The 15,722-nt window shown below is 40.6% G+C and overlaps 1 protein-coding gene across 1 annotated transcript in view; it reads left to right on the forward strand.

Moving 5' to 3' along the window:
• tmtopsb (teleost multiple tissue opsin b) overlaps positions 1-15,722 on the forward strand; it is a 72,982-nt gene that overhangs the window by 4,470 nt on the left and 52,790 nt on the right. The window contains exon 2 of the mRNA XM_036558336.1: positions 7,466-7,794. Coding sequence (XP_036414229.1) covers positions 7,466-7,794 — 329 coding nt within the window. The remainder of the gene's footprint in view (positions 1-7,465; positions 7,795-15,722) is intronic.

The raw sequence follows: 15,722 nt of genomic DNA on the forward strand, positions 1-15,722 counted from the left end.
TTCTGATTTTGGTTTTAAGGCACCAGCAATTTAGGCTAAGCCATCTCCTTCAGTCCCTCACAGGGTAAAAAGGAAAAAGGGTAGCGCTGTTGCTGCACAGCAAGAAGGGCCTGGGTTCGATTCCCAGCTGGGCGACCAGGGTCCTTTCTGTGTGGAATGTGCTTGTTCTCCCCATGTCTGTGTGGGTTTCCTCCCATAGTCCAAAGACATGCACTCAGGCCAATTGGACACACTAAATTGCCCCTAGGTGTGATTGTGTGTGTGTGGATGTATATGTATGTCTATCTGTCTGCCGATGGACTGGCGACCTGTCCAGGGTGTTTCTTGCCTTCCGCCCAATGACCGCTGGGATAGGCTCCAGCACCCCTCCCCCACCCCCCAACGGGACCCAGTAGGATAAACGTTTTAGAACATGTGTGTGTGTGTGTGTGTGTGTGTATGGATGTAGTTGATTTTTTAACCACGGTTTGGTTCATACCTCTGTTTTTTTGTTTTTTGTTTTTTGGGTTTGGTGTTTTTAAGAAAAAATAGGGAAAAAATTCTGGGTTTCATTAAATCACTTTCAATATGGGACACTAAACAGAACACTAGTAATAATTTTAGAATAATTTAATAGAGTAATAATTGTGATTTACATGTGTTATAGTGTTGAATGTAAAAAGTAATGTGAGTTTTGTTACATTAGCAACATAATGAGAGCTTAACAGGCTGCAACAGTAGTGGTGGGAGCGGGATGGGTTTGGGGTGGGGTATCAAGGCGAGACTGTGGACGTTTGCATCACAGTTTCGCTCTCGGTTTCAGAATCATTACATCCCTGTAGTTTATTAGTTGTGAAATGAGCTTGACAATTTAACACATTTTCAGCTCACATTATTTATGTGATTTGTTTCCATTAAAATTAGAATGTAGAGAGATTTTAACCCGTTACTCTTGTTTGATCTGTCCTCATCGTAAGGCTTATTATTCAGTAACTACTGGGCAAAACAGTAAAACAGGTCAGAATGACTGAGTTATAGGAGTGAGGTGTGGAAATCTGTAAAAGTTAAGATATTAAACCAAATTTTTAGCAGAAGCAGAAAGTTTTGTTCTGTGACATCATTTGATTGACATTTGAAGCCTGTAATGCTGAATTGGCTCGCCATAGCAGTAAAGGGAAGGCCTTTAAGATGTTAAACTATGCAGGTGCAAATGTACAATAAAACCTTTAGCCAGAAAGCCTGTCTAATAGCTATAGGTTTGCTTTCATATGGAACAAAAGCAGAGAACGTTGACCTGGATTCTTGTTGTTCCTCTCAGATTGCGCTGTCTGAAAAGGCTTTCCACTCTCCATCATTATACTGTGAAAATGCACCGATGCTATCTGGCAAAATCAAGGGTGTATTCTCAACACACCTGCCAATGCTGGAAAATATGCAGTACACCCATCTGCAAATTGTCCTTTGCAGCTTTTCAGGAATGATCAGGAGTGTCCAAGTATCAATCATATTCCATGTCTGGAGGTGTTTTTCAGCTTGATGACTGCTCATCAGGCTGTAATCACAGTTCTACAGACATACTCAGTGTTAGGACCCAAAGAGCCGCTCTTGGGAGGCATAACACTGTAAGCCATCAGCCTTTTTCAATGATCTGAGTCACATTAGTACCACACTTTTGTTTTCTCAAACCTCAATCCAATTCTGATCATGTAAACATAGTAAATGGTACTCTATAGCTGTTTGATTACATATTTTGTTGATTTTTGAAGTGAATAAAAATAAATGCAGAATCTGCAGCAAACATTTTTTAAAAAAAGACATTATTTCTGCACATGTTAATGAACAGTTACTTTATATTTGATTACCTTAAAAAAACAGAAACATATTTATTGTTCCAAAAGTTTGGACACCCTTCCAGATGTAATGAAGGTTTACCTGACACAGGAGTCATGGTGCTCTGTTCTACTCCGCACAAACCTGATCTGCATAGAAGAGTCATCAGAAGGAAACCTTCCCTGTGACCTCATCACAAAATTTGATGTGTAAAGTTTGCAAAACAATATCTAGATAATCCAGAAGCATATTGGAAATGAGTGCTGTGGACTGGAACACTTTTGGCACAGTCACTAAAGATATGTTTGGAAAACAAAAAAAAGCAGCAATTGATGAAAAGAACAACTTGTCAACTGTTAAGCGTAGGTGTGGATCTATTATGCTTTGGGGTTGTGTGGCAGCCAGTGGCACAAGAAACACTGCACTGGTAGATTGAAGAATGGATTCCATTAAAAATCAGATTGTGGAAGCAAAAATAACAATCAATCAACAAACTGAAGCCGAAAACAGGCTTCAACAGGACATACCTTAGAAAGAGGACTGTGGGGGACTGATTTTTCATTCCCTTTTCCGCTCGCTCCTGCAAGATTTCATCCCACTTCCACAGAAAATCTGAATCATTTGTCCTGCTCCCGCCAGCAACTGAAACGTTTTGGCCCTCTCCTGCTTACGCAGTACCGCCAAAGCGAACTAAAATCTAATATCTGACATAGTCTATTCACAAATACATTATCCTCTGCTGAAATAACATGGCAGTCATGGTCATTGGGTTCACTGTGAGTAACTTCACCACCATTTATTCCCAGTAAACACAAAGCAGTTTTTGGTGTTATGCTGGGCTCGGCAGCTGTGGCCGTCGGACTGAAGGCTCCTCCGTCTCCGGAAGCCACAAGAATTTGCATGTTGTTCATGTGATTGATTGTTTCGCACCTGTACAAAATGACTTCATCCATTTTAATTGTTTTACTGTTATCTTTTTATATTGTTTATATATATATAACTTACTGATTGTTCTACTTTATTTAGGCTGTTCATTAATTTATGGGATTTCTCTTCATGTGGGCTTCGTCCCGCTCCCGCCTGCAGTGGGCTGGTTACCCACCCACTCCCCTGCACAGTGAAAGTTGCCAGATGTTGCAGATCTCTACCTCAGAATCCACCATGAACTACTACGATACACTCACTGAACCTTTTAGAGTGACCCTCACAGTCCCCTGACTTCATTGAAAATCTATGGGTACATCTTAACTATGCTGTGCATGCCAGACAGCTCAGAACTAGGAGTGTTCTGCAATGATGAATGGGTGAAAATTTCTAAAATACGAATTGAAGGACTCCTACCTGGCTACACAAAGTGTTTGCAAACTGTGATCTCTGCCAGAGTGGGTGTCACTTATTACTGACTTTTATAAATAGTTAGCCGCAGAGGTTGTGATTATTTATTGATTTATATTGCTTCAACTATCAACGAAATGTGGAATTTGGGCAGGGGTGCCTAGACCATAAGACCACACCATGTGTGCATCAGTAGAGCACCAGTAAGCAAAAATTTACTCCCAGCTCTGACAAATTTGTTGCGCCAGGCCTGATAGGGGTGTACAATCATGTCCATTGGTCACAGCTATGAAGCAACATGTGCCCTGTTGTGTGTGACATGAATCATTTTCTATATATGAGTTCTGGAATTGAGGTCATAGCCACTCACTAACGTTTTGCCCTCACATCAGTCTAACGGAGCAGAGAGCAAAACGAGAGAGCAGCCGGATGTGCTTGGATTCGGGAGTGTATTAAGAGGTGCCTTGTGCTTCGCGCTCCTCAGCTCTCCAAGAGGAGTTCCTTTGAGCTTAATTATTAATGTGTTGATATTACATCTCACATGAACTCTTAGGTTTTTTGGCGAAAGTCTTACTGTGGTAAGAGCACTCACTGTGAGATTATGCCTGCTGTTATAAGATAGTTTGTGTGCTGAGGGGGAAAATTAAATAAGTCAGAGTATTGACTTCTGCTCCAAGAGTGAAAGAGAGCACACAAGAAATTGTAGTGTGTGTGCTTTATTTTCACGTCGACAATGTGTTGCAGCTGATATGGACCTACATTCCTACCAGAATCAAGCTTGGAGGCTCCATTGTCTGTAACCTTCAATCTAGGGCAGTAATAGGAACAGTCATATGTGTCTCACCAGTAACCTACTTCTAGTTAAAGTAGTCCACATTAACTCTGCACCAATTATGCTATTTCAATTGGGTCTTCATGGAACGCTCCCGACGGGCTCTCTACTGCTTTACCATTCATTTTGTGGGTTTTGACAACATCACAGATCCTTATCTGTCCAACTGTTTTACATGGCACTGGACTACAGCTGTACATGCATGCATACTCCCTCTCATGCACTTGAATTATTTGTTCCATATAATTGTTTGGGGTCGACCGATATGACAATGTTGTGTCTGATACCAATACAGATCTGATAACCGAAAATATTGGCCGATATAATTTCCAGAGAATGTAGATTTTAATGTCACACTCCTGTACTGACATGACCGTCTCAGTCTCTTCACTTTCCTTAAACTTAAATAAACAGCAGAAACTCCTAGTTGTAAATAATATCAGTTTTTGTAGCACTGGGGCGGAGCTAACCAGAATGCTTTGCGCTTTTGTTTTCTGTCTGTCACCTCTTATTGTCTTTGTTTTTCATCAGTTCTATTCATAAAAATTGTTTTGTGTTGTATGGGGCTAAAACAGTTATTCATCATTATTAACACGTATTTTTGTTGTAGATTTTTCCTTTGTATTTTCTAAATGACATCCAACCTGGAGTGAGTTAACGATTTAAACTGACACCGGGCAGCAGTTCAGTTATAGTGTTGTACCTGTCTGAGCAGATAGTGGAAAAAAGAAAAATTCAGTTTTGTCTGAATGTTAAAAAAGAAATGAAGTCTGGGAGCATTTTCTTAAAATAAAGGATAGTCACATACAACATAAACAAGTGTGACTTAGCGTTCTGTGGAAGCACAACGTTACCTTCGCCTGACCAAGAAGAAAACATGCTGGTTGTGATTCTGAAGCAGCAGAACGGTCAATGAACAGTGGCTTTCCCTTCATGCAGGTGTTCTAATGAGCTACTGTTACTCAACAATCACTAAAGCTCATCATGTTAGGCCCAATCCTATTTCACCCCTTTCCCCTACCACTTAGCCCTTAGCCCTCTGTTTTGCACGTTCATGCCTAGGGGTAGGGTGTCCCGATTTTTGTTTCGATAGAGGGGTAGGGCGAAGTGTTAGGGCTACATGGCCCTCCAAATGGAGGTTTTTCAGAGACACATTAAGCTCCCTAGTGGCATAGTGGTCTATGGCTTTGCTCTGTTATCAGGAGATTGCAAGTTCAAATCCTGGCATTGCTGCGACCAAAGATGTGCAACTTATTCACTCTTGTTGTCTATGTTATCGAACAGATAACATTGCAGATCACCGATCTCGGTCAGGTTCTAGATTGCACACTTTAAAACTGCTCAAACACTCTACAACCCCACAGGAAGAGCTACACAGCTAACATAACATCACACAATGTGAGTGTGTGCTATTTCAGGATAGGTTTGTTACAGCATTGGATCAGACTCATTCTTTTTTCCATCTGATATCTGATCTTGGCCCATAACCAATACGTGGTATCGGATCACTGTCATCTCTTCTGAAACTAAAAAAAGTCTAAGGCAGAGACATCTCTCCAGATGAAGAATGAACAGTGACAGAACAGCAGGACCATATTTTATCCCCTCAGGACCTGCATATACTTAGGAGATGCAAGAAGTCCATTTGTTGTTAGGAGCCTCGCTAAAAATATATGTGATGGCTGCCAGTCCAGCATGATGAGTGAGGTGCTCTGCAAGGGCAAACAGTAGAAGTTACATGATAGAGGTAAACTCTGAGGAGTTATATGGTAGAGGCTACACCAGAAATACTGAACTATTTGACCTTTTCTACACCTTGATAGGGGCACATATTTTGCGCATAAAATACCACTGAGATTCCATTTGAAATCAATACAAAATGATCAAAATTGAATAATTTTGTCTGTTTACCTAAATGTTGTTGAGACTGGGGCTGTACGATATGGAGAAAAGAACACACTGTGGTTGGTTAGAGGTAGGGCTGGGCAATGTGATGATATTTTATCATTATCTTGATAAATTATGACACAGAATGCTTCTCTGAGCATATTGTGGATCTTGTCATTACTTAAACACTAACTACATTTTATTAGTGAGCATAAATAAGCCTGTTTAATTGGATTTAGTGCAGTGCAGTTTGTGAAACATTGAACACAAATCATTGTAGTTGTAGGTTTATTATTCTTATCATCATTTTAGTATTTTTATATGTGGCTTTACAGGTTCTGTTTTGTCTGTTCCAACTTGTTAAGTCTCAGAAAAGCTAAATATTGTGATGCATATCGCGAATCATGAAAAACGAGTATCGTGATATAATATTTTTGCCATACCACCCACCTTTATTTTGGAGGCATTGAATTATTGCAGCCTTTTGTATTGCAAGAGTTAAAATCTAGTAACTATTAAGATATTAATGATATAGAGGCCCCGAAAAGTATTTGGATGTTTGTCAAATGCTTAACAAAGTATTAAGTTCATTGTCCAAGGAAACAAAATGTCAAACCAAGTGGCATTTATTTTTAAACAGACTATTCCGAGACATTTCAAAAGGCCGTTTGTTTCAGATTGTTATCCTGTTGAAAGATCCACTGCTGTGATTTGAGCAGTTTCTTTGCAGACCTCTGCAGGTTTTCATGCAGATTGTCTTGGTACAGTTCTGAGTTCATGATCCCATGAACACGAGTTCACTGACACTATAAGAAAAACATATAAGCTAATAAAATAAACTGATAAGATTTGATGTTATCACCTATGTGCTTTACCATACTCTTAGTACTTTTAGAGTTCTTTTCCAGGCTTTTTCCACACAAAGAGTCTACTGTCAGTTTGCTTTTGTGAATTAGCAGTTCTACATTAACTCCAGCGTTTAAGACCATTTATTGTTAAACTGTGTTGAACGATCAGCAGAGCTTTATTTTACTGCAAAGGAGGATTATTTTATTTTTACCTAAAAGTCTGATTCTACTGTGGAGCCACAACAGGGCAGTAAAAGAGCTGCATGTTGCCGATCCCTGGTGTAGTATAAGAGTTCAATCAGTGAAATTTACATTAGACCTGGTGGTGTGGATTGATATGAATCAAATGCAGCAGCATTTGTGAAACCGCACTGTTTAGAAGAGCTTGGCTTAATGCATTTTTAAATTTGTGCTCTGCTGTAATTATGGCTCTGGTGGAAGGCTGTGTCACATATAGAAGAGAGTGGCTTCCCCTGGAGACACGGAAGCACAACATGCAATACAATGTGTTATGAAGCTGTAATCCCTCTTTTCATACCCCCTGGGTTTGTGTATATTTCCCCATCAGCCTCAGAGTTTTATTGCATTATAGTGTATTTCCAGCTCCCGAGCGGCTCCCCTCTGAAACTGTGCTGACAGTGTATGTTTTGCAGTACTCGTAGGCTGGAGTCTGGCTGTATGCAGAGCCACGGCGCTGAGTTCCAGGAGGCAAAGTGCACTCATGTCTGCGATGTTCTCTCTCTCGTTGGCACAGGTATAGTGTCTCTGATCTCCCTGGCAGTGCTGTCCTACGAGCGCTACTGCACCATGATGGGAGCCACACAGGCTGACGCCACCAACTACAGAAAGGTGATCATGGGCATCACTTTCTCCTGGATTTACTCCATGCTCTGGACTGTGCCTCCGCTGTTCGGCTGGAGCCGATACGGCCCAGAGGGGCCAGGCACCACCTGCAGCGTCAACTGGGCCGCCAAAACAGCCAACAATGTGTCTTACATCATCTGCCTCTTCTTCTTCTGCCTCATCCTCCCATTCATCGTGATTGTCTACAGCTATGGTAAGCTGCTACAAGCCATTAAGCAGGTAGGTGTTGACCTTTGTACTACATTTTTTTTACATTTGTCTTGTATTATGACATTCATGCTTTTTATCTATCAGAACGAGTCAAGAACAGTCAGACTTCATATGGCTGCACTGATATGGAATTCGTGGGCCGATACCACTATCCGATATTTTTCCTGTATATATCTGCCGATACTGAAGCTGTATGTCAAACCTAAACATCTGTTCAATGTTGATAATGTGTTTTAAAGCGATTATCTGCCAATATAATTCCGATTTCATTGTGAATCCCTCATAATTCATTATCACATGACCAGTTTTCAAATTCTCTTTATTCCTTAGAATCAAACAGACTGGTTTTGTTATTGTGCTTTCAAGACAGATATATGCAAATGATCTCTGTTGTGAATGGCTTCCCCTATCATTGTCCTTCATTTCAGTTTGGACTGAAACACTCCTTGCAACTTCAATGTCAGTGGGTGGGGCTAAACTGCTGTAGTCTGAATAGTAGAATATATGTAAATGCACTGGTTTTTGTGACATAACAACCATGATGAATTAATAATCTGTGAACTGTGGACTCGGCAGTGAATGGTTTTGAATATTTAACTGTAGTTACGTTATATCAAATGGTTGTATTTAAGTAACACAATCAAATACTGTTTCTATGATATGGGCCCTTTAAAACACTGTACAATGCATTAAGTAAAGGTGCAGTTTAATTTTAGATTGAGGGTCAAGGCCTACCGTAAGCTGTAGTCTTATTAATCAGTTACTTCGATTAAGGCCTTTGAGTAATTATTATGAATTATTCAGTAGCTACTACGAAACTAATACTTATGTAGTTGTTGAAGTGTGAACCCACAAACAAGTGCCTTTGGATTTAAGGAAGTAACTGTTATTACATGTCAACATCTTGAAGTTGGTCCATATTGCTTGAGACCAGATTTTTGGATTCTTGCCCCTTTATATGCTGTACAGCTGTAAATCCAATAAGATCTTGAAGGTAATGCTGCTTACCTATGAAAATGTGACAATGGTTGACTGTCCTTGCTGGTACATGACTTTGATTTATGCACTCCTCTTGCAAGCAGATAGACTAGCTAAATGGCATTTTTGATTGCTTTACCAGCAAATGTAAACTAATCTGTGTGCTGGCTAAGCAGTTTGAGCCTGGAGCTGTGATGATGGTGAGGAAGAGCAGGAAAAAGTCACAATCAGTGCATGATCATGAGAGATTTATCAGTGCATTGTGACATGGTGGTATCACAATGCAAAGCTGAGACAATGCATTGTGGAGAACATACGTCCTATTGATTATACCTTCAAATGCAATCACACTGTTTGAACACCAATGTATGCAAACAATCAGTACCATCTGACTGCTCACTCCAGCAGTCCTCCTGCCTCCTAGCTCTAGTGTTGTTGCTTAGTTGTGCACCAACCTAATTATAGTCATCATTTTTCTTCATTTAAATTTTGTCCAAAACATTGTGAGAATATCAAATTGTGGACCCGGTATTGTGAATCAAATTGAACTGTGGACAGAGTGTACTGTTACACTCCTAAAGCTGCAGTCACACCAGACTTTTGTGGTTCATACCAGAAAATGCAGATAACTGGGTGGTGGCAGTGGGATGACGTAGCAGTTAGCAAACTTGCTAACTCACCATACATAGTAAAAACACTAAAGTGAACATAATTACGTTAGATTATTATATACCCACCGCAGCACAGCGGTACATATTGATATGTAGTGAAAAAGTGTAGATAACTGGCTGGTGGCAGTGGGGTGACTAGTGTGCAACATTGCAGTTATCAAGCTGGCTGACACATCTAAAACAGTAGAACCTCAAAATTAAAGATAATAATACAGTTTCTTGACTGACTGTGTCTTTTTCACGTTTATATAATTTGGGGAAGAAATGGTGAAATGTTTGCGCTTAAGACTCTGTTTAAAATAGTGTTTCCTTCATTATGGAAGTTACATGCTATGCAGGACTGCCCATCAGAGGTCAACTCAGCCAAAGCAGTAGCGATGTTGAAGATGTGAATTCACATCCATCGAAGTTGAGCTTGATTTGAAGTTCTGCAGACAAAATTGATTTAGAAGTCTGTGTCATGGAATCGCTCATCACAGTGAAAGTAATTTTAATCACAAAAAATTTCTGGCAAACACTGGACCTTAAGTGTGACTGGACCTTGATGATCACAGTTGTTTGTCTGTGAATAAATAGTCTCACAAGCCAGACTTCAGAAATCACTCAGGAGCTGAAACACTCCTTATAACTTCAGTGTGAGAGGGCGGAGCTAAACTGATACAGGCTGAAAAGGTGTATATAAGTTTATGCATTCGTTTCTGTGGCATTAAAAAACTCTTATATTTAAAATAAGTGATGCAGTTTCCATATAATGAACCCTATCAGTGTTTCGCCTTAGGAGGTGCTGGACTTGATAATGATGATAATATTAATAATAATAATAATAATACATCTTTCATTTATATAGCAATTTTTTTTTACAAAATCTAGAAGTGCTCTAGACAGAAATATAAATAAAACTTTGAAAAGATGAAAACAGCATGTTCTAAATGATCATTCATAATAGGAGCTTGCATGACTTCAGTTTCAGGACCACGGCCCAGCAGTCAGCAAGGTCGCTGTAGGTTACAGATATACTGTTAGTGGTGAGTGTTGAAATATCAGACACTATGGTCTGTTATCCTGCAGGGGAGCTCTTGTTCTGCAATATCAAACGTGCAGAGCTGAACCAAACCCATCCTGTCTGCTGCATGTGCCGTCTCATGTGCCACTAGCACTGGGTTATTAAAATTGCTTGGGGGCCGACTGTCAATCATTATGTGATCTGACACGCCCACACAGTTCTGAGCAGGAAGCAGTGTGGATTTTTTGTAGCATTTATCCATTACAAAATTGTATTAATTGATATATATTTCTTGAATATAACACTGGTAAATGTTTTTGTGTGGCATATCTTTACTATTAAAACGAGGTTTTGAACATTTAAAACTATTTTGACAGGGACCTTATAGGTGGTCAGATTGCTGAATTGAATTGGCGAATCAAACTGCAGTCTGGTTAGTAGTAGGCGGTTCATCCATTCGTTTTGTCGCTACCATTTTACTGGTATGCAAATGTGTGCAAATAGTGCAAAAACACGCTGATTCCCTCGCCTCTCGTATAGTGAGCTGCAGGCTGAGGTAAGTTAGTCCAGTTTATTGTCAAAGGAGCAGATATCAGATTGTAATGAGTTAAAGAGTTAACAGGGAAAAGAGAATGGAAGGAAAAGCCAGTCTTTTGGGGTTAGCTGTTAGCCATTAGCATAGCATGGAGACTAGCTGGCTTTCTGTAAGCACCACCTATGGCACTCCTCACTCAGCCAGCTGCTTCAGTGTTCACTCAGTGTCTGACGGTCGTAGATGAAAGCTCGAGTGTAAGAGACGCACATGTGAGACAAAGGCCTAAATAAGTATGTGTGCCATGCGACCGTCCCCCGGGCCCCGATGATAGCCGCGAGAGTCGGCGTGAAGGTGGGGCCCAAATCCTGAACACCACTGAGGGACGCGAGTGACGGCGGGAAAAGGACGTCAACCGACAGAGAGGGGAGGTGCGATGACGACGGCCACGAAAGTCCAAACTCCACTGCCCAGGCCCCGCCTCCTGCTCCACGACGAGGACACTAGACTGCACTTCACGCTCGATCCAGGTTGACGAGCTGAGGAGTAGGGGCGGTCGGGGCGGCTGACGTCCTCCTTCCGCCGTCACCTGCGTCCCGTGATGGCGTTCAGGATGAGTGCATGGCAGAGTATGGTTATTATTTAATGTGAAGGGGAATTCAGAATGATGCGCCATTGTTAATCTACAAAAAAGGTTTACTTAAGCATCCGAAATGGTTTTATTTTTTTTTAAAAAAGTAAACACACTATACCATGATACACAAAACCTGGCAGTAATCTTGCCTTTACTGCACAGTACTAAAATCAAATCATTCTTAATACAGAAAAAAAGTTTCTGAATCAAACTGAAAACGAATGAATTGTGATTCACTGTCAGCTCAAAGATTCACACCCCTAGCTGTGAGTGATCCTAACCTCAGCTGAGCGAAGTGGCCTGGGTGGCCTGTGACACTTCAACAGATCAGTAGATACGTCAGAGCTAAGCCATTAAGAGCCTTTTTTATGGAAGGAAAGCTGGGTACATATAGATTTGAAGACACAAAGAGGGTGAGTAAGTGCACCATTCATAAGGCTTGTGACCCTAATGACCATAAACACAGTACCAGAATGAAGTGGCTAAAGAAGAAAAAGGTGAGAGGTGAACATTTTCACGTGGCCCATTCAGAATCCTGACCTCCGTCTGATTGAAAAGCTGTGAATGACTTCAAGCTATGGGTGATCTTCAAGCCCTGATTTTTTTTTCCATGTCCCAAATCACTGGAGCGTGCAAACTGTCGGCCTGTCCGCAGAACGTTTCCAACTCGGAGCTGCTCACGTCACATATATACATACTGAAATAATAATGCTTTCATCTTCATTTGAAATGCTTTGGATAACAGAATAAAAAGCTGTTGACAAACAAGATCTGCATAAACACGGCTCATTCAGAATTTGCAGAAAGGCCTCGTTTGAAGTTTTCGCAAAGGACAGCAATGTCATTAAACTCTTTTATCCACAGTTGATGAAAATAGCAGCAGTAAACATAGACCATTCAGTATGAGACACGTGGTACAGTCACGTGTGGAGGGCAGTTTTTGTTCCTGAAGGTAAGTGCTGGAAAAAGCAAACGCACTTCAGTATTGAGCCCCACTGGATCTCATTTTGGGCAGAAGGTCATCAATAGATGAACGCACAGTGAGAGCAGCATGTTGTAGCGAACACAAAGCAGCAGAACCAGATGAAGACTCATTTAAATGCTTCCTCGCGCCGTCATGAGCGTATTGATCTGCTATGTGTGCATGAATGTGTGCAGAACAATCGAGCGCACAGCAAGGCCACATACATGAGGAGAGTCCCATTACTGTTCTTTACATCACCTTGCTCTCCCTCTGAGGAGTCTGCAGGGCTGTTAGGAGAAGAATTCCGTCTGTGGTGGCAGACTAAGGTGGAATGGGAAATTAGGACGAGTACCCAGCGTGGCTAAGCACAGCACACTTGAAGCGAATGCAGGAAGTTGGAGAGGTTACTTTCAGATTACAGATTCTCGGAAGTTGCCCAATCTCAGTAATATGGTTTGATTTCTTTCCATTACTTTTAAAGGGGCTTTTTCTTTCGTTTTTCTTGTTACAGAAAGTTTCTGTGCTTCTTGCAAAAATGGTCTCAATTCATTTTTACGTGATCATTTTCTAACCACTCTTCATGCCTTAGAATTAAACAGCTCTGCAGTTTAAGAACACGTCATGAATCTGACGCAGACTTTTTCTTAGGACTTTTCTCAAGAACAACTTTAAGAAAAAATTGGGAGATATTGGTGAATGAGGCCAAATGTCAGTGTTTGTTTTGACCCTCCACTTCACTGAATTTACCCTCAGATGGCAAACTTTGCTTGCTAACATCTCTGAAGACCATCAGGATGTTTTCATACCCAGTTCAGCCAAGTGCACCAAATTACACACACTGATGTTCATTTATTGGACACTTTTTTGGACATTTTGCAGGGAGGCAAGCGCTCTGTTACTCTCACATTCGCCACCAGGAAAATGGAACAATGGAGAATAGAGGCACATAACATGTGTCACACATAACGTGTGTTACAAAAATTTGTGCCCACCAGCAGTGAACTGAACTAGGTGTCATTAAACACACTGAGACACATGATTTTTGCCAGTCCATGGTTCGGTTCAGTTCACGTGTCAAAATGAACTGAAATGAAAATGTTTGACAGGTCCACACCAAACAGAGTAGGTGTGAAGGAGCCCTCGGCTAAGAAATATTCAAACTGCCATTTAGTAAATTTACAGATTGAAGTAACATGAACTGTGATTGGGTGCATTAGCTCGAATATCACAGCAAAAACATTTTTTACGGAATTAGTGAGCCGCACCTCCGCTCACTAAACACAAAAGTGGTAAGGTTTTACTGTTTGAGAAATGTCCCCGCCTCCCAGGTGAAATGGAGACTTTGATTGGTTCTTTTAAAGTTTCATATCTCTAGGTTGGGGCTCCATGCCATAAGTGTCCCGAACTGGGTCATCACCCCAGTACTTTGAAAAGTGGTGGGTCAAATGCCCACTCGCCCCCTTGGTTCTGGCAGCCCTGGGCCGAGCCCAAGCCCTGAAAAACTGCCCCAGATCATGTCAGGTCACTCCATCTCCAAACTTTACTGTTGGGGCTATATGGCTTCTTGAGAGCTACACATTCTTTCAGACCCTTATATTGACTTACCTTCTCACAGTCAAAGAATGAACAGAGTTTTCAGATCTGAAGCAAGAGTGGAGCTTGAGTTTCTCCTTAAAAAAAGCTTTAAACCCTGTATCTACTCATTTTCATGATTGTCTAGTAACTATTGCCCATAGTTTTGTGGTGTTTTTACTCCGAACTGGCCGAGGAGGAATGCTGTTGGTCTTCTCTGTTGAGAGATTTTTGAAATAACTTTTTCTTTAGTTTGATTTGAGTTGGTGGGGCTAAGCCTGGGCGTAATCAGATGTCGTCGATGTTGGACGGAGTAAAAAAACATGCTAAAATGACTGGATGTTACTGAAGAGCAGCTAAGTTAGCTCTAACCTGGAGAGAAAGCCCTTCAGACAAAGCTCTCTGCAAGTAGGTTATTTAAGCTTTCCTAAATTTGTTAACAGTGCTTGTTATGGAGGTTTATCAGCTGTTGTTTGTAGTGTAGCTACACGTTAGCCACCTGTTGCAGGATCCTGCTATAAACGATTAACTTCATTTATGAGAGTGCGATAGCTAGCGGTCCATCACTGGCGCTGGATTGTTTATGTTGCCAGGGAAATGCTACTGTCAGTCACTATGTGATCTGATATGCCCACACAGTTCTAAGCAGGCAGCAGCGTGGATTTTTTGGAGCACTACTAAATTGCAATAATTTAAAAATATGTTTTTTATATTCATATATGTTTAATATTCAGACAAAATTTTAAATGTGAAACCATGTTGGCAGGGGCTTTAAGTGCTGTTTATCTGATGGGGACAGTGTTGGTGGTCTACCAGGTCTTACATGGTTGTTAGGAGCCCCATTTTATCTGTAGCTGTTTGGAAAGTCCTGTTTTTTTTTTTAATTTTCCCATTCTTTATACAAATGGACTGGCTAATGTGTAATTTCCTCAGTGAAATCCCCTAAGAAAGTAAATTAAATAAATAAAGGGTGGTCTCTGAATTTTGCAAAGTACTTACTACTAAGGACAATCCTGCTTTTCTATTATATGGGCCCTTTAATTACTTTTCATTTAAATATTTTATCAGTGTATAATATTAAGACTTATCATGTTTCTATCTGTTACAGGCCTTTGTATCAGGGGCTATGCTTGTCAGTGTGGCACACATTATTATTATCTTTTAATTTAGGTTTCCATTTTCTGTTTAGCAAAAGCTTAAATGTTGCATAAGTTCATCTAGTCTAATGCCTACACTCTTAAAATATTTGAATGTAATCCTGTGAGTAATCACCCAATTTCCACCTCTCTGATTACTGTTTATTTTTGTAACCGTAATGAAATACCATTCCTTATGTTTCATCTCTGAAATAACCTGCATAATCCTTTAACTCGCCTTCTGTTACTCCCCCATCCAGAACATTTGGGGCTTGGAAGACTGCTGGAAGAATATTGAATATGGCTAATGGTGGAATGCTTAAAAGCCACAGCACTGTGGGAACTATGTGGTGCAGAAAACAAATGTCTAAGAACTAAAAATGGCAAAAATCTAATAGCATGATACTTCATTAATTTTTCTTGTCATGATATTTATTTTATTGGACA

Source organism: Colossoma macropomum, unplaced genomic scaffold (genome assembly GCF_904425465.1).
Source record: "Colossoma macropomum unplaced genomic scaffold, Colossoma_macropomum, whole genome shotgun sequence".
NCBI lineage: Eukaryota > Metazoa > Chordata > Actinopteri > Characiformes > Serrasalmidae > Colossoma > Colossoma macropomum.